This window comes from Somniosus microcephalus, chromosome 6, assembly GCF_052327205.1.
Source record: "Somniosus microcephalus isolate GS21.2 chromosome 6, FLI_Smic_1.0, whole genome shotgun sequence".
Classification (NCBI taxonomy): domain Eukaryota; kingdom Metazoa; phylum Chordata; class Chondrichthyes; order Squaliformes; family Somniosidae; genus Somniosus; species Somniosus microcephalus.
This window is the reverse complement of record NC_140992.1, coordinates 280,235,554-280,254,702: the sequence shown is the minus strand read 5'-3', so window position 1 is coordinate 280,254,702 and position 19,149 is coordinate 280,235,554. Positions and strand designations below refer to the sequence as shown.

The window sequence follows — 19,149 nt, the reverse complement described above, 5'->3', positions numbered from 1 at the left end:
CAACTAACGGGAGGAGGAGGCTCCATGAGTATCCCCATCCTCAATGATGGTGGAGCCCAGCACGTGAGTGCAATAGACAACCATCTTCAGCCAGTAGTGCCGAGTGGATGATCCCATCGGCCTCCTCCGGAGGGTACAATGGCGCAGATGTCTGGAGGTCCCGCGCAGGCTTACTGGCTTTTGAATGGGAGATTTTGCGCATGCACTAAATTTTGAATGGGCGTTAAAGGGAGCGCACACCCAAAACAACCAGAGGAGAAAATTGGTCCCCACCATCACAGAAGCCAGTCTTCGGCCAATTCGATTCACTCCACGTGATATCAAGAAACGGCTGAGCACACTGGATACAGCAAAGGCTATGGGCCCAGACAATATCCCAGCTGTCACGCTGAAGACTTGTGCTCCAGAACTAGCCGCGCCTCTAGCCAAGCTGTTCCAGTACAGCTACAACACTGGCATCTATCCAACAATGTCGAAAACTGCCCAGGTGTGTCCTGCCCACAAAAAGCAGGACAAATCCAATCTGGCCAATTACCGCCCCATCAGTCTACTCTCAATCATCAGCAAAGTGATGGAACATGTCATCGACAGTGCTACCAAGTGGCACTTACTCACCAAATAACCTGCTCACCGATGCTCAGTGTGGGTTCCACCAGGACCACTCGGCTCCAGACCCCATTACAGCCTTGGTCCAAACATGGACAAAAGAGCTGAATTCCAGAGGTGATGTGAGAGTGACTGCCCTTGACATCAAGGCAGACTAGATGCAGGAAGGATGTTCCTGATGGCAAGGGAGTCCAGAACCAGGGGTCACAGTCTAAGGATAAGGGGTAGGCCATTTAGGACAGAGATGAGGAATTTCTTCACCCAGAGAGTGGTGAACCTGTGGAATTCTCTACCACAGAAGGCAGTTGAGGCCAATTCATTAAATATATTCAAGAAGGAGTTGGATATATTTCTTAAGGCTAAAGGGATCAAGGGGTATGGGGAGAAGGCAGGGACAGGGTACTGAATTTGGATGATCAGCCATGATCTCATTGAATGGCGGAGCAGGCTCGAGGGGCCGAATGGCCGACTCCTGCTCCTATCCTCTATGTTTCTATGTGTTTCTATGACAGAGTGTAGCATCAAGGAGACCTAGTAAAACTGAACTCAATGGGAATCGGGGAAAACGCTCCACTGGCTGGAGTCATACCTAGCACAAAGAAACATGGTTGTGGTTGTTGGAGGCCAATCATCACAGCCCCAGGACGTCGCTGCAGGAGTTCCTCAGGGCAGTGTCCTCGGCCCACCCATCTTCAGCTGCTTCATCAACGACCTTCCCTCCATCATAAGGTCATAAGTGGGGATGTTCGCTGATGATTGCAGTGTTCAGTGCCATTCACAACTCCTCAGATAATGAAGCAGTCCATGCCCACATGCAGCAAGACCTGGACGCATTCAGACTTGGGCTGTAACATTCGTGCCACAGAACTGCCAGGCAATGACTATCTCCAACAAGAGAGTCTCTAACCTCCCCATGACATTCAAGGGGATTACCATCGCCGAATCCCCACCATCAACATCCTGGGGGGGTCACCATTAACCAGAAACTTAAATGGACTAGCCACATAAATACTGTGGCTTCAAGAGCAGGTCAAAGTCAAAAGTGTGATGGAATACTCTCCGCTTGCCTGGATGAATGCAGCTCCAACAACACTCAAGACGCTCGACACCATCCAGGACAAAGCAGTCCGTTTGATTGGCACCCCATCCACCACCTTAAACATTCACTCCCTCCACCACCGGCGTACCGTGGCTGCAGTGTGTACCATCCACAAGATGCACTGCAGCAACTCACCAAGGCTTCTTCGACAGCACCTCACAAACCCGTGACCTCTACTGCCTAGAAGGACAAGGGCAGCAGATGCATGGAAACACCACCACCTTGAGCCCCACACCATAATACATAATCCAGGCAGACACTCCAGTGCAGTCCTGGGGGAGTGCTGCACTGTCGGAGGGTCAGTCCTGGGGGAGCGCTGCACTGTCGGAGGGTCAGTCCTGGGGGAGCGCTGCACTGTCGGAGGGTCAGCCCTGGGGGAGCGCTGCACTGTCAGAGATGTCGTTTTTCAGATGAGACGTTAAACCGAGGCCCCGTCTGCTCTCTCAGGTGAACGTAAAAGATCCCATGGCACTATTTCGAAGAAGAGCAGGGGAGTTCTCCCCGGTGTCCTGAGGCCAATATTTATCCCTCAACCAACATCACTAAAACAGATGATCTGGTCATTATCACATTGCTGTTTGTGGGATCTTACTGTGCAAAAATTGGCTGCCATGCTTCCTGCATTACAACAGTGACCACACTTCAAAAGTACTTCATTGTCTGTGAAGTGCTCTGGGACATGCTGAGGTGTGAAAGATCCTGGAGAAATGTAAGTCTGTCTTTTGCCTTGCAGAAAAAGAAACACAAAAAGCACAAACACAGATCGAAGCCGAGGGACAGGAACCCGAGGGGCAGTGACAGCAGCTCAGGGGAGTCCGGCGACAGTGACAGAGGCAGACAAGATGGGGCCCCCCGGCCTGAGCCCCATCTGGATCTGCTGAAGAGGTGAGTCGTCCGTCCAGGGAACCACCAATGGTGTAGCGTTTCACCGATTTAGTTTTTTTTTGTTTCTCTCGGCTGTTCCCCGGGGCAAACCCCTCTGTGACGGACTCACTAAACCGATCGCTGGGACAGACTTGTCTGCAACATTCCAAAACATCGCCTATTTCCACGTCCGTAACATCGCCAATCACTGCGCTGTGTCCTAACTCACACCCAGTCCCGTTCACCCATCACCCCCTGTGCTCACTGCCCCGTGTCCTAACTCACACCCAGTCCCGTTCACCCATCACCCCCTGTGCTCACTGCCCCGTGTCCTAACTCGCACCCAGTCCCGTTCACCCATCACCCCCTGTGCTCACTGCCCCGTGTCCTAACTCGCACCCAGTCCCGTTCACCCAACACCCCCTGTGCTCACTGCCACGTGTCCTAACTCGCACCCAGTCCCGTTCACCCATCACCCCCTGTGCTCACTGCCCCGTGTCCTAACTCGCACCCAGTCCCGTTCACCCATCACCCCCTGTGCTCACTGCCCCGTGTCCTAACTCGCACCCAGTCCCGTTCACCCATCACCCCCTGTGCTCACTGCCCCGTGTCCTAACTCGCACCCAGTCCCGTTCACCCATCACCCCCTGTGCTCACTGCCCCGTGTCCTAACTCGCACCCAGTCCCGTTCACCCATCACCCCCTGTGCTCACTGCCCCGTGTCCTAACTCGCACCCAGTCCCGTTCACCCATCACCCCCTGTGCTCACTGCCCCGTGTCCTAACTCGCACCCAGTCCCGTTCACCCAACACCCCCTGTGCTCACTGCCCCGTGTCCTAACTCGCACCCAGTCCCGTTCACCCATCACCCCCTGTGCTCACTGCCCCGTGTCCTAACTCGCACCCAGTCCCGTTCACCCATCACCCCCTGTGCTCACTGCCCCGTGTCCTAACTCGCACCCAGTCCCGTTCACCCATCACCCCCTGTGCTCACTGCCCCGTGTCCTAACTCGCACCCAGTCCCGTTCACCCATCACCCCCTGTGCTCACTGCCCCGTGTCCTAACTCGCACCCAGTCCCGTTCACCCATCACCCCCTGTGCTCACTGCCCCGTGTCCTAACTCGCACCCAGTCCCGTTCACCCATCACCCCCTGTGCTCACTGCCCCGTGTCCTAACTCGCACCCAGTCCCGTTCACCCATCACCCCCTGTGCTCACTGCCCCGTGTCCTAACTCGCACCCAGTCCCGTTCACCCATCACCCCCTGTGCTCACTGCCCCGTGTCCTAACTCGCACCCAGTCCCGTTCACTCATCACCCCCTGTGCTCACTGCCCCGTGTCCTAACTCACACCCAGTCCCGTTCACCCATCACCCCCTGTGCTCACTGCCCCGTGTCCTAACTCACACCCAGTCCCGTTCACCCATCACCCCCTGTGCTCACTGCCCCGTGTCCTAACTCACACCCAGTCCCGTTCACCCATCACCCCCTGTGCTCACTGACCTACATTGGCTCCCGGTCCAGTAACGCCTCAATTTTAAAATTCTCATCCTTGTTTTGAAATCCCTCCATGGCTTCGCCCCTTCCTATCTCCTCCAGCCCTACAACCCTCCGAAATACCTGTGCTCCTCCAATTCTGGCCTCTTGAGCATTCCCGATTTTCATCGTCCCACCATTGGTGGCCGTGCCTTCAGCTGCTGAGGCCCTAAGCTCTGGAATTCCCTCCCTAAACCTCTCCACCTCGCTACCTCTCTCTCCTCCTTTAAGACGCTCCTTAAAACCTACCTCTTTGACCAAGCCTTTGGTCACCTGTCCTAATATCTCATCTGGCTCGGTGTCAAATTTTGTTTGATAGTCGCTCCCGTGAAGGGCCTTGGGATGTTTTACTACGTTAAAGGCGCTATATAAATGCAAGTTGTTGATTGAGGAGCCAGCCCAGCCATCGATGGTGCCTGGGGGAGTAGAGATTGGGGACTGGGGGTTGGGCTGGGTTTTTCCCACTCTGCTCCAGGTGAACCCCCTAAACCAGTACCCCGAGGGCTGGTGCAGCCGCAGGAAGCTAAGCGGATGCTCTGTGCTGCCTGGTTTAAGTCCAGCACGACTCCCTGAAGTTTACTCCTTACCATCCTGGGCCTAAACTCCCTAAAGACCTAAACTAACATCCTTCATGGGAGGGAACCTGCCACCCTGACCCAGTCTGGCCTACATGTGACTCCAGTCCCACCCTGACCCAGTCTGGCCTACATGTGACTCCAGTCCCACCCTGACCCAGTCTGGCCTACATGTGACTCCAGTCCCACCCTGACCCAGTCTGGCCTACGTGTGACTCCAGTCCCACCCTGACCCAGTCTGGCCTACATGTGACTCCAGTCCCACCCTGACCCAGTCTGGCCTACATGTGACTCCAGTCCCACCCTGACCCAGTCTGGTCTACATGTGACTCCAGTCCCACCCTGACCCAGTCTGGCCTACATGTGACTCCAGTCCCACCCTGACCCAGTCTGGCCTACATGTGACTCCAGTCCCATTCTCCATGCTTGACTCTTATTACCCTCTGTTGTGGCTTAAGATGATCACGATTTCTTGAGAAGAGGCAGATCGGGATGGCAATAATTTAAGCTTTGACCGCAATGCAAGAACAAATTTAAAAATGGAAGGAAGCCATTCGGCCCATCGTGCCTGTCCCATTGCTGTCCACTCTAATCCCATTACCCGGCCCTGTAATATTTTCCTTTCTCCATGTTCATCTAATTCCCTTAGAAATGGATTTGATCACCTACCAATCCTTTGTGTGAAAACATTTCTCCAGCACTGTTCCTGAGTCTGTGCTCCACTTTCTCAAACATAAGAATCAGGAGCAGGAGTCGGCCATTCGGCCCCTCGAGCCTGCTCCGCCATTCAGTGAGATCATGGCTGAACTTCAACCTCAACTCCACTTCCCGCCCGCTCCCCATATCCCTCGATTCCCTTAGCGCTCAAAAGTCTATTGAATCCTCACCTAACTTGCGTTAGACCCCTGAACATCTCGGACATACCCTTAGAGTATTCTAAAGAACCGTGACACCCCCCCGCCCCCCCTGTGGCACCGTTGGATGTGACACCCGTCCACTATCGGGGGGTGGTGGTGTGTCTTATGATGTTTGCTTAACTTGTTCACAGGTTGAAAAATCTTCCATTGGCGGGGCGACGGTGAGACGGGAAGCTGGGTACTCGCTCTGTGATCACCTGCACTCTCCTCGCATACGCACGGGATCCTGAGCTGACTGTTCTGGGCTGGCGGCTTCTCTTGTGGATTGTCAGTAACTGCCCGGTGAGAGGGGAACCAGTCCGGGAACACTAACGCCGGTGACTCCAGGGCAGGAACGCTCGGCTCACTCACCCTGTGAGCGTCACAGGCCTTCCACAGATCTCGCCCACCGTTTTTCTCATCCGTTTATAACCAGCTGTGAGAATGTCGAGGGTGAAGGGACACACACACCGGGGTGGGGGTGCAGAACGGGGACATGGCAGTGTGTTTGTGGGAGCTTGCTGTGCGCAAATTGACTGCCACGTTTCCTATATTACAACAGTGACCACACTTCAAAAGTACTTCATTGGCTGTGAAGTGCTTTGGGACGTCCTGAGGCTGTGAAAGGCGTGGTCGAAATGCAAGTCTTTTCATAATTCTCAGCAAAGAAATGCCACTGCAACTGCGGAAGTTTAAATGAGTGAGGACAGCATGTGGTCAGAGCAGCGAATCGGAAACAGCTGAGAAACAAACGGAAGGAAAGGAATGAATTCTCTCCTAGGGTCAGGTTCCCTCTTGGGTGGACAGAGTGTAATGTTCTGTTCTATCTGCCACACTGTTGTAAATTAATCAATTCGTGAATGAATTCAGATGTAAACCCCCGAACTTTGTACAGTTTTCTTACTGTAGAGGTCTGTAATAAAATATTTAATTAAACTTGTTCTGTTATCTGTCACTGATGAGGGATTGACAGAAATATACCAGCAGCTTCTCTGGCTGTCACAGTCGGTCTCAATTAGTGTCCCAGCCGCACAGAACCTGTCCCAGATTCCCAATCTGTGCTGCGTCACAGGCTCGAGGGGCTGAATTGTCTACTCTCCGATGTTCCAGTCACGGCAGTAGTTGTAACTCTGCTGCCCCTATCCTAACTCGCACCAAGTCCCGTTCACCCATCAGCCCTGTGCTCGCTGCTCTACTCCCAGTCCGGAAACACCTCCATTTTAAAATTCTCATCCTTGTGTTCAAATCTCTCAATGACCTCGCCCCTCCCTATCTGTGTAACCCCCTGCAGCCCCACAACCACCCCAAGATATCGGCACTCCTCCTGCCTTAATATCTTTTTACGTGGCTTGGTGTAAAGATTTTGTTTGATTAAGCTCCCGTGAAGCACCTTGGGACATTTTACTACGTTAAAAGCGCTGTTTAAATTCCCTCCATCATAAGGTCAGAAGTGGGGATGTTCGCTGATGGCTGCAGTGTTCAGTGCCATTCACAACTCCACAGATAAGGAAGCAGTCCATGCCCACATGCAACAAGACCTGGATGCCATTCAGACTTGGGCTGATAAGCGGCAGGTAACATTCGCGTCACACAAGTGCCAGGCAATGACTATCTCCAACAAGAGAGTCTAACCACTGCCCCTTGGCAACAGGATTACCATCACCGAATCCCCCACCATCAATATCCTGGGGGGTCACCATTGACCAGAAACGTAACTGGACCAACCACATAAATACTGTGGCTACAAGAGCAGGTCAGAGGCTGGGTATTCTGCGGCGAGTGTCTCACCTCCTGACTCCCCAAAGCCTTTCCACCATCTACAAGGCACAAGTAAGGAGTGTGATGGAATACTCTCCACTTGCCTGGATGAGTGCAGCTCCAACAACACTCAAGAAGCTCGACACCATCCAGGACAAAGCAGTCCTCTCGATTGGCACCCCATCCACCACCTTAAACATTCACTCCCTCCACCACCGGCGTACCGTGGCTGCAATGTGTACCATCTATAAGATGCACTGCAGCAACTCCCAAACCCACGACCTCTCCCACCTAGAAGGACAAGGGCAGCAGGCGCATGGGAACATCACCACCTCCAAGTTCCCCTCCCAGTCACGCACCATCCTGACTTAGAAATATATCGCCGATCCTTCATCATCGCTGGGTCAAAATCCTGGAACTCTCTAACATCACTGACCCATGACCCCCCACACTGACCCATGGCCCCCCACACTGACCCATGACTCCTCACAGTGACCCATGGGCCCCCACAGTGACCCATGGGCCCCCACACTGACCCATAGGCCCCCACACTGACCCATGGCCCCCCACACTGACCCATAACCCCCCGCACTGCCCCATGGCCCCCCCGCACTGACCCATGGCCCCCCCGCACTGACCCATGGGCCCCCGCACTGACCCATGGGCCCCCACACTGACCCATAGGCCCCCACACTGACCCATGACTCCTCCACACTGACCCATGACCCCCCACACTGACCCATGGGACCCCACACTGACCCATGACTCCTCACACTGACCCATGACCCCCCCGCACTGACCCATGGCCCCCCACACTGACCCATGAACCCCCCCGCACTGACCCATGACTCTCACACTGACCCATGACCCCTCTGCACTGACCCATGGCCCCCCCACACTGACCCATAGACCCCCTGCACTGACCCATGACTCTCACACTGACCCATGACCCCTCTGCACTGACCCATGGCCCCCCCGCACTGACCCATGGACCCCCTGCACTGACCCATGACTCTCACACTGACCCATGACCCCCCCACACTGACCCATGTCCTTCACCACACGGACTACAGCGGTTCAGGAAGGTGGCTCACCACCACCTTCTCAGGGCAATTAGGGCTGGGCAAGAAATGCTGGCCTTAAAAGCAACGCCCACACTCCAAGGATGAATTTTTAAAAAAGGCAAATTGGCCTCAGGACCGGAGAGGGGGCGAGTGACCCGGGCCCTGCTGACCTGTGACCGCGGGCTGTGGGCGGGGCGCTGTCACCATGGGGACCGGGCCGCGCGGAGCCGCTTCTCTCCGGGCCGCTGCGGGTCTCCCGCTCTCTCTCCGGGCCGGTCTGTCCGGTTGGCGGCCTGTGCGCGGGGCTCTGCCTGTGAGGCGTTGCCCGGGAGACCGGGTCTCTCCCGCGAGGACTCTCCCGGCGGAGCAGCATGCTGACCTGCCCCCCGGTGACCCCGGCGCTGTCCCCTGACCCCGGGGACCCGCTGGAGGCCAAACAGCCGGAGAGGGCAGTGGAGGAGAGCGCCTGGGAGCACCAGAGGCTGGCACAGGTCAGGGGGCAGGCGTGAGGGGGCCATGGGTCAGTGTGGTGGTCAGGGTCAGGGTTAATAGGTCAGTGTAGGGGGCCATGGGTCAGGGCGGGGGGGCATGGGTCAGTGTGGGGTCATGGGTCAGTGTGGGGGGTCATGGGTCAGTGTGAGGGGTCCAAGGTCAGTATGTGGGTCAGGGATCAGCGTGGGGGCCATGGGTCAGTGTGGTGGTCAGGGTAGGGGTTAATAGGTCAGTGTAGGGGGCCATGGGTCAGTGTGGGGGGCCATGGGTCAGTGTGGGGGGCCATGGGTCAGCGTGGGGGGCCATGGGTCAGTGTGGGGGGCCCTGGGTCAGTGTGGGGTCATGAGTTAGTGTGGGGGGTCATGGGTCACTGTGGGTGTCCTGGGTTATGGGATGTTACTAATCTCTCTCTTTGTTTCTCTGCACAGATCCCGTTCCGAGTTGTAACTGGCCACAGCAAGCAAGTTACCTGCTGCAAGTTTTGTTTCAACGACACCAGATTTATCACCTGTTCATTTGATGAAACAGCGATCCTCCGGGTAAGATTCTTCAGGCCAGCTTTTCATCTGTCTTTTGGATGAGATGTTAAACCGAGGCCCCATCTGCTCTCTCAGGTGGACATAAAAGATCCCATGGCACTATTTTGAAGAAAAGCAGGGATTGTTCTTCCCAGTGTCCGCAGAGTGAAAGACAGCTGCCATGTGGGAGAGAGAAAAAAACGGATTCAATGGATCATCCTCCGCCATGTCCGCTACCTCCAACGTGATCCCACCACCAAACGCATCTTCCCCTCACCTCCCCTTTCAGCATTCCGTAGGGACCGCTCCCTCCGAGACACCCTAGTCCACTCCTCTATCACCCCCAGCACCCCTTCCCCCTCGCCCGGCACCTTCCCGTGCAAGTGCAGGAGATGCAACACCTGCCCTTTTACCTCCCCCCTTCCCACTGTCCAGGGCCCCAAACACCCCTTCCAGGTGAAACAGCGATTTACTTGTACTTCTTGCAATCTAGTATACTGTATTCGCTGCTCATGATGTGGTCTCCTCTACATTGGGGAGACCAAACGCAGATTGGGCGACCGCTTTGCGGAACACCTCCGTTCAGTCCATAAGGGTGACCCCGAGCTTCCGGTCGCCTGTCATTTCAATCCACCGCTCCACTCCCACTCGGACCTCACCGTCCTCGGCCTCTTGCATTGTTCCACTGAAGCTCAGCGTAAGCTCGAGGAACAGCACCTCATCTTTCGATTAGGCACTTTACAGCCTTCTGGACTCAACATAGGGTTCAACAATTTCAGATCATAACCTCGGCCCCTATTATATTTTTATATTTTTTATCCACACTTTTGGTTTGTGCCTTTTCTCTCTCTCTCCCACAGGGCAGCTGTCTCTCACTCTTCATCTCGAGCCATTGTCTGTTTCTTTACCTGTCCTATTACCATCTCGTCTCACCTTGAATATCTCTGAATGTCTCTTCTTTCCTCCCCTCCCCCATTTCCCAACCCCCAAACTGACTTTTCATCTTTTCATTTCCTGCCTTTTTTTCTCAGTTCTGACGAAGGGTTTCGACCCGAAACGTTGATTCTGTTTCTCTCTCCACGGATGTTGCCGGGCCTGCTGAGTTTTTCCAGCATCTTCTGTTGACACTTCAAATGTACCTTCCTCCCTCCCTCCCTCCCTCCATCAGGTCTCTCTGTTCCTGCAGCCCCTTTAAAATTGTACCCTGTAGTTTATAATGCCTCTCATTCTTCCCACCAAAATGAATCACTTCGCACTTCCCTGCATTAAATTTCATCTGCCGTGTGTCTGCCTATTTCACCAATCGCTCGCTGTCCTGAAGTCGGTTACTATTCTCCTCACTGTTTACTACATTTCTGAGTTTCGTATCATCTGCAAACTTTGAAATGATGCGCTGTATACCCAGGGATGAAAGTATTTAATTTAGTTTTCTCTGTTTGAATGGTGTAAAGTACTCAAAATCTGACTTGTTTGCTCCCTGCCAGGATCTGTCGAGCGGCACTACTGTCTCCGTGTTTGGGCTTCACTCCGCCCCACTCACTGACTGCTGCCTGAGTCCAGACAACCGAAGGTGACCTTTCAACTGCTTCTGATTTCAAAACGTCCGCGAAATAAAGCTTCTCCGCAGAGAACGAGAGAGAGAGAGAGAGAGAGAGAGAATGAGAGAGAGGGGCTGGGGCGTAATTGACAATTTCATTCCAAGAGTTCAATATGAGACTCACTGCGTGCTGATTTCAAACTGAGCCAGCTCCTGATCGGCACCGTATTTAAAGGGAGAATCGGTATTAACCTGGTGCCTCTCACATGTCTGAGAGACTCTCTTAGTTATGATGACCCTGTAGAAATTACTGGTTCGGCCCCAGCTGCAGTTTTGTGTCCAATTCTGGGCACCACACTTTAGGAAGGATGTCAAGGCCTTGGAGAGGGTGCAGAGGAGATTTACTAGAATTTTTTAATTTTTTTATTCGTTTATCAGATCAGGGCATCGCTGGAGGCCAGCATTTAATGCCCAACCCTAATTGCCCTCGAGAAGGTGGTGGTGAGCCACCTTCTTGAACCGCTGCAGTCCTTGAGGTGAAGGTGCTCCCACAGTGCTGTTAGGGAGGGAGTTCTAGGATTTTGACCCAGCGATGATGAAGGATCGGCGATATATTTCCAAGTCAGGATGGTGTGTGACTTGGAGGGGAACTTGGAGGTGGTGGTGTTCCCATGCGCCTGCTGCCCTTGTCCTTCCAGGTGGAAGAGGTCGCGAGTTTGGGAGGTGCTGCCGAAGAAGCCTTGGCGAGTTGCTGCAGTGCATCTTGTAGATGGTACACACTGCAGCCACGGTGTGCCGGTGGTAGAGGGAGTGAATGTTTAACATGGTGGATGGGGTGCCAATCGAGAGGACTGCTTTGTCCTGGATGGTGTCGAGCTTCTTGAGTGTTGTTGGAGCTGCACTCATCCAGGCAAGTGGAGCGTATTCCATCACACTCCTTACTTGTGCCTTGTAGATGGTGGAAAGGCTTTGGGCAGGCAGGAGGTGAGACACTTGCCGCAGAATACCCAGCCTCTGACCTGCTCTTGTAGCCACAGTATTGATGTGGCTGGTCCAGTTAAGTTTCTGGTCAATGGTGACCCCCAGGATGTTGATGGTGGGGCATTCGGCGATGGTAATGCCGTTGAATGTCAAGGGGCGGTGGTTAGACTCTCGCTTGTTGGAGATAGTCATTGCCTGGCACTTCTGTGTCGCAAATGTTACCTGCCACTTATCAGCCCAAGCCTGAACATCGTCCAGGTCTTGTTGCATGCGGGCATGGACTGCTTCATTATCTGAGGTGTTGTGAATGGCACTGAACACTGTGCAGTCATCAGCGAACATCCCCACTTCTTACCTTATGTTGGAGGGAAGGTCATTGATGAAGCAGCTGAAGATGGTTGGGCCTGGGACACTGCCCTGAGGAACTCCTGCAGCGATGTCCTGGGGCTGTGATGAATGACCTTCAACCACCACAACCATCTTCCTTTGTGCTCGGTATGACTCCAGCCAGTGGAGAGTTTTCCCCCCCGATTCCCATTGACTTCAGTTTTACTAGGGCTCCTTGATGCCGCACTCGGTCAAATGCTGCCTTAATGTCAAGGGCAGTCACTCTCCTCACCTCTGGAATTCAGCTCCTTTGTCCATGTTTGGACCAAGGCTGTAATGAGGTCGGGAGTCAAGTGGTCATAGAGTCAGAGTTATACAGCACAGAAAGAGGCCCTTTGGCCCATCGTGTCCGCACCGGCCATCAAACCCTATCTATTCTAATTCCATTTTCCAGCACTTGGTCCGTAGCCTTGTATGCTATGGCGTTTCAAGTGCTCATCTAAATGCTTCTTGAATGTTGTGAGGGTTCCTGCCTCTACCACCCTTTCAGGCATTGAGTTCCAGATTCCAACCACCCTCTGGGTAAAAACGTTTTTCCTCAAATCCCCTCTAAACCTCCTGCCCCTTACCTTGAAACTATGCCCCCTGGTTATTGACCCCTCTACTAAAGGGGAAAAGTTCCTTTCTTTCTATGCCCCTCAATTTTGTACACCTCAATCAGGTCCCCCCTCAGCCTTCTCTACTCTAAGGAAAACAACCCCAGCCTGTCCAGTCTCTCTTCATAGCTGAAGCGCTCCAGCCCAGGTAACATCCTGGTGAATCTCCTCTGTACCCTCTCCAATGCAGTCACATCCTTCCTATAGTGTGGCGACCAGAACTGCACACAGTATTCCAGCTGTGGCCTAACTAGCATTTTGTACAGCTCCATCATAACTTCCCTGCTCTTATATTCTATGTCTCGGCTAATGAAGGCAAGTATCCCATATGCCCTTTAACCGCCTTATCTACCTGTCCTGCTGTCTTCAGGCATCTATATACATGCACACCAAGGTCCCTCTGATCCTCTGTCCTTCCTAGGGTCCAACCATTCATTGTGTATTCCCTTGCCTTGTTAGTCCTCCCAAAATGCATCACCTCACACTTTTCAGGGTTAAATCTAACCATCCTGTCTATATCGTCCCGTAGCCTGAGGCTTCCCTCCTCGCTATTTACCACTCCAACCAATTTTCGTGTCATCTGCGAACTTAATGATCATACCTCCTACATTCATATCTAAATCATTAATGTAGACCACAAACAGCAAAGGACCCAGCACCGATCCCTGCGGTACACCACTGGACACAGGCTTCCAGTCACAAAAACAACCTTCGACCATCACCCTCAGCCTCTTGCCACTAAGCCAATTTTGGATGCAATGTGCCAAATTGCCCTGGATCCCATGGGCTCTTACCTTCTTGACCAGTCTCCCATGTGGGACTTTGTCAAAAGCCTTAGTGAAGTCCATGTAGACTACATCAACTGCACTACCCTCATGCACACACCTAGTCACCCCCTCGAAAAATTCAAACAAATTGGTCAGATATGATCTCCCCCTGACAAAGCCATGCTGACTATTCCTGATTAATCCCTGCCTCTCCAAGTGGAGACTAATTCTGTCGCTCAGAATTTTTTCCAATAATTTCCCTACCACTGATGTTAGGCTCACTGGCCTGTAATTCCCTGGTTTATCCCTACTACCCTTCTTGAACAATGGTACTATGTTAGCTGTTCTCCAGTCCTCTGGCACCTCCCCTGTGGCCAGAGAGGTTTTGAAAATTTGTGTCAGAGCCCCTGCAATTTCCTCTCTTGCCTCACACAGCAGCCTGGGATACATCTCATCTGGGCCTGGGGATTTATCCACTTTTAAGCCTGCTAAAACCGCTAGTACCTCCTCCCTCTCAATACTAATTTGTTCAAGTATATCACTATCCCCCTGCCTGATTTCTATGCCTACATCACCCTTCTCCATAGTGAACACAGATGCAAAATATTCATTTAAAACCTCACCTACATCTTCCGGCTCTACACAGATTGCCACTTTGGTCCCTAATGGGCCCTACTTTTTCCCTGGTTATCCTCTTGCCCTTAATATACTTATAAAACACCTTGGAATTTTCCTTTATTTTTCCCGCCAGTGTTATTTCATGCCCCCTCTTCGCTCTCCTAATTTCTTTTTTAAGTACCTCCCTGCATTTTCTATACTCCTCTAGGGTTTCCACTGTTTAGTCCTTTGTATCTGCAAAAAGCCTCCATTTTTTCCCTAATCCATTCTTGTATATCCCTTGACATCCAGGGTTCCCTGGGCTTGTTGGTCCCACCCTTGACCTTTACAGGAACATGTTGGCGTTGTACGCTCTCTATTTCCTTTCTGTAAGAAGTCACAACACCAGGTTATAGTCCAACAGTTTTATTTGAAATCACAAGCTTTCGGAGCGCTGCTCCTTCGTCAGGTGAAGTGGAGAGATGCATAAAGACACAGCTTATATAGTCAGAGAATAATGCCAGATGATTACAGGTAATCTTTCTAACTGCCATTTATCACACCTCGGCAGAGAGATAATCACAGCAATCAAAGGTGTGAATGGTGTCCAAACAGGTTAGTCAGGAAAACATTACATCAAAGAACAATGAGGTGGGGTCACAAGGGGTCAAATGTTGCAGATGCTGGGGTCTGTATGAAAAACAAAAAAGACAATAAAACATTATTTTTGCTGGAAATCACAGCAGGTCCGGCCACATCTGTGTAGAGAGAACAAGCCAACGACGACTCGAGTCTGGGTGACCCTACGTCAGGTGGGGTTACATGTAGCGTGACAGGAACCCAAGATCCCGGTTGAGGCCGTCCTCATGAGTGCGGAACTTGGCTATCAGTTTCTGCTCTACGATTTTGCGCTGTCGTATGTCTAAGGCCGCCTTGGAGAATGCTTACCCGAAGATCGGAGGCTGAATGTCCTTGACTGCTGAAGTGTTCCCCGACTGGGAGGGAACACTCCTGCCTGGCGATTGTTGCGCGGTGTCCGTTCATCCGGTGTCGCAGTGTCTGCATGGTCTTGCCAATGTACCATGCTCTGGGGCATCCTTTCCTGCAACGTATGAGGTAGACAACGTTGGCCGAGTCACATGAGTATGTACCATGTACCTGGTGGGTGGTGTCCTCACGTGTGATGATGGTATCTGTGTTGATGATCTGGCATGTCTTGCAGAGGTTGCTGTGGCAGGGTTGTGTGGTGTCGTGGTCGCTGTTCTCCTGAAAGCTGGGTAATTTGCTGCGAACGATGGTCTGTTTGAGGTTAGGCGGCTGTTTGAAGGCGCGTAGTGGCGGCGTGGGGATGGCCTTAGCGAGGTGTTCGTCATCATCGATGACATGTTGAAGGCTGCGAAGAACATGGCGTAGTTTCTCTGCTCCGGGGAAGTACTGGATGACGAAGGGTATTCTGTTGGTTGTGTCCCGTGTTTGTCTTCTGAGGAGGTCTATGCGATTTTTTTGCTGTGGCCCGTCGGAACTGTCGATCATCCTGTCTGCCGGTGCACTCTTTACCTGCGGTGTGACCACCTCGTTAAACATGCTATCCACGAAGATCTCAGCTTCACAGATGCTCCACAGTGACTCCAGCTGCAGCTCCAGCTCCAAAATGCGGATTTCGAGTAGCTGCAGCTGGAGACACTTCCTGCACATGTGTTCACCCTGGACACCGAAAGTGTCCCTGACTTCCCACATAACACAGGAGGAGCACTCCACGCTGCCGAGCTGCCCTGCCATGTCCTAGCCTTCATTTACTCCCTTTACTTCCTCTAAATTAAAGAATATTAAATACACTAGGGACCTTACTTCCCTTTAAACACTACTTACTCTAAACTAGAGACATTACTTTTACTTTAACAACTGGACTGTAGAAATACTCACCAGGTCCTACTTGCCAATCAACCTTCCCTGGTTGTGACATCACTTTAACAGTTTCACAGTTGTTGTTGTTTGACTGCTCCCACTCTCAGACTCTTTCCTTGGTGTAAAGTAAGACCAATTCCTACAGGGTGAAAAGTTAGGAAAAACAATGGCAAAGCAAGGGAGCTCCTCACTTACCTCCCTGACTCACCCAACTTGCAGCACTCTGTTTAAACCGCACTCGGTGCAAAATCGCACTTCAAAACCTGTTTTTATAGGCCCTGAAACAAAGGAGACTTGCTGAGCCCAGCTACAGGAGAACCAGTTTAATCTAGTTCCCCTAATTAACTGCCTTCAGCTGCTCTGAATTGTAGGCCTTGTATATCCCTTTATAACCCTGCTTACAGCTGGGAAATTTAGATTTTAAACAGTAACAGTAAATGTGAAACAAACAAAAGTTTCATTTCAGCAAACAAACAAACAAACAAACTCCCTGACTCACCCAACTCGCAGCACTCTGTTTAAACCGCACTGGTCTTGGTGCCAGGGATGAGGGACTTCAGTTATGTGGATAGACTGGAGAAGCTGGGGTTGTTCTCCTTGGAGCAGAGAAGGTTAAGAGGAGATTTGATAGAGGTGTTCAAATTGATGAGAGATTTTGATAGAGCAAGTAAGCAGAAACTGTTTCCAGTGGCAGGAGGGTCAGTAACCAGAGGGCACAGATTGAAGGTGATTGCCAAAAGAATCCGAGGGGAGATGAGACATTTTTTTACACAGTGAGTTGTTGTGATCTGGAATGCGCTGCCTGAAAAGGCGGTGGAAACAGATTCAATAAGAACTTTCAAAAGGGGATTGGACAAATTCTTGAAAAGGAAAAGAACGTGCAGGGCTATTGGGAAAGATCAGGGGGAGTGGGACTAGTTTCTTTCAAAGAGCCAGCACAGGCATGATGGGCCGAATGGCCTCCTCCTGTGTTGCGAGCTGCGGCCCTCAGCGAGATTCCGGTTGAGTAGATGTGGCAGCGGAGCCACACTGTTCCTGCAGTGAGGGTGACAACGTAACCAGGTAATAAGGTGCGCAGAACATTACAGCACAGCAAGCAGGACTCCCGCACAGGGTGGAAATGTACCGAGATATTCCAGGATTTGGCATGATTTCCAGAACTAACCAGAATATTACATGATGGAATATGTGTGTGCATGCTGGCTATTAGGGAGAGGATGCCGGGTGTAAGAGTGTGTTTTTGTGTATGTGAATGTTAATGCGAGAGTGGTTGTGTGTGTTTTTTTATTTGTTCATGGGATGTGGGCGTCACTGGCAAGGCCGGCATTTATTATTGATCCCCAGTTGCCCTTGAGACTGTGGTGGTGAGCCGCCTCCGTCCGTGTGGTGAAGGGGCTCCCACGGTGCTGTTAGGGAGGGAGTTCCGGGATTTTGACCCAGCGACGATGAAGGAACAGCGATATACTTTCAAGTCAGGATGTTGTGTGACTTTGAGGTGGTGGTGTTCCCATGCGCCTGCTGCCCTTGTCCTTCTAGGTGGTCAAGGTTACACCAATACTGTCATGGACAGATGCCTCTGCGACAGGTAGATTGGTGAGAACAAGGTCAAGTAGGTTTTTCCCCCTCGTGTTGGTTCTCTCACCACCTGTCGCAGGCCCAGACTGGCAGCTATGTCCTTCAGGACTCAGCCATTGAAGTCCCCCAACCCAGAGTACATTCAGTGCCCTTGCTACTCTCAGTGCTTCTTCAACATGGAGAGAAAGGTCCCAGACTTGAAACATTAACTCTGTTTCTCTCTCCACGGATGCTGCCTGGCCTGCTGAGTGTTTCCAGCGTTTTCTGTTGTTATTTCAGATTTCCAGCATCCGCAGTATTTTGCTATTGTAGTACAGCCATGTTGTGCTGTTGTATATATCTTCTCTTCTCTTCTTAGGCAGTCCCTCGGAACCGAGGATGACTTGCTTAAAAATGAGTTCTCAGGTGACTGATGAGCCCAATGCGGGAACTACAGTCTCTGTCACAGGCGGGGCAGACGGTGGTTGAAGGGGCAGGTGGGTGGGGTGCTTGGGTTGATGTGCGCTCCTTGCGCTTGGCTTCCGCTTGCTCCCGCCGAAGAGACTCGAGGTGTTCGGCGCCTTCTCGGTTGCTTCTCCTCCACTTTGTATGGTCTTGGGCCAGGGATTCCCAGGTGTCGGTGGGGATGTTGCACTTTTTCAAGGAGGCTTTGAGGGTGTCCTTGAAGCGTTTCCTCTGCCCACCTGGGGCTCTCTTGCCATGCTGGAGCTCCGAGTAGAGCGCTTGTTTTGGGAGTCTCGTATCGGGCTGGCAGACGATGTGACCCATCCATCAGAGCTGATCGAGCGTGGTCAAAGCTTCGATGCTGGGGATGTTGGCCTGAGCGAGAACACTGACGTTGGTGCGCCTATCCTGCCAATGAATTTGCAGGATCTTGCGGAGGCAGTGTTCGTGGTACCTCTCCAGTGCTTTGAGGTGCCTGCTGTACATGGTCCATGTCTCTGAGGCATACAGCAGGGCGGGTATCACTGCTGCTTTGTAGACCATGAGCTTAGTGCCGGGTTTGAGGTCCTGGTCTTCAAACACTCTCTTCCTCAGGCGACCGAAGGCTGCACTGGCACACTGAAGGCAGTGTTGGACTTCGTCATCGATGTCTGCCCTTGTTGACAGTAGGCTCCCGAGGTATGGAAAGTGGTCCACGTTGTCCAAGGCCTTGTCGTGGACTTTGATAATCGGGGGGCAGCACTGTGTGGTGGGGGCAGGTTGGTAGAGGACCTTTGTCTTACGGATGTTTAGTGTAAGGCCCATGCTCTCGTACACTTCGGTGAAGGTGTTGACGACGGTTTGGAGTTCGACCTCCAAGTGAGCGCAGACGCAAGCGTTGTCTGCATACTGTAATTCGACGACAGAGGATGGGACGACCTTGGATCTGGACTGGAGGCGACGGAGATTGAACAG

The 19,149-nt window shown here is 52.3% G+C and overlaps 2 protein-coding genes across 7 annotated transcripts in view; both read left to right on the top strand.

Annotated features, from left to right (window-relative positions):
• Positions 1-6,510, top strand: part of gpatch1 (G patch domain containing 1) — an 82,452-nt gene extending 75,942 nt beyond the window's left edge. For 2 of the 3 annotated variants that reach the window (XM_085991914.1, XM_085991912.1), the window contains 2 exons: positions 2,439-2,590; positions 5,727-6,510. In XM_085991914.1, coding sequence (XP_085848040.1) covers positions 2,439-2,590; positions 5,727-5,760 — 186 coding nt within the window. In that variant the 3' untranslated portion in view covers positions 5,761-6,510. The remainder of the gene's footprint in view (positions 1-2,438; positions 2,591-5,726) is intronic. The other variant, XM_085991913.1, reaches the window with a different exon arrangement.
• Positions 6,511-8,593: 2,083 nt separating this feature from the next.
• Positions 8,594-19,149, top strand: part of LOC147116765 (WD repeat-containing protein 88-like) — a 73,053-nt gene continuing 62,497 nt past the window's right edge. Inside the window, exons 1-3 of one of the 4 annotated variants that reach the window (XM_085991922.1) lie at positions 8,594-8,887; positions 9,317-9,427; positions 10,891-10,976. In XM_085991922.1, coding sequence (XP_085848048.1) covers positions 8,768-8,887; positions 9,317-9,427; positions 10,891-10,976 — 317 coding nt within the window. In that variant the 5' untranslated portion in view covers positions 8,594-8,767. The remainder of the gene's footprint in view (positions 8,888-9,316; positions 9,428-10,890; positions 10,977-19,149) is intronic. The other 3 variants (XM_085991923.1, XM_085991921.1, XM_085991920.1) reach the window with 3 other exon arrangements.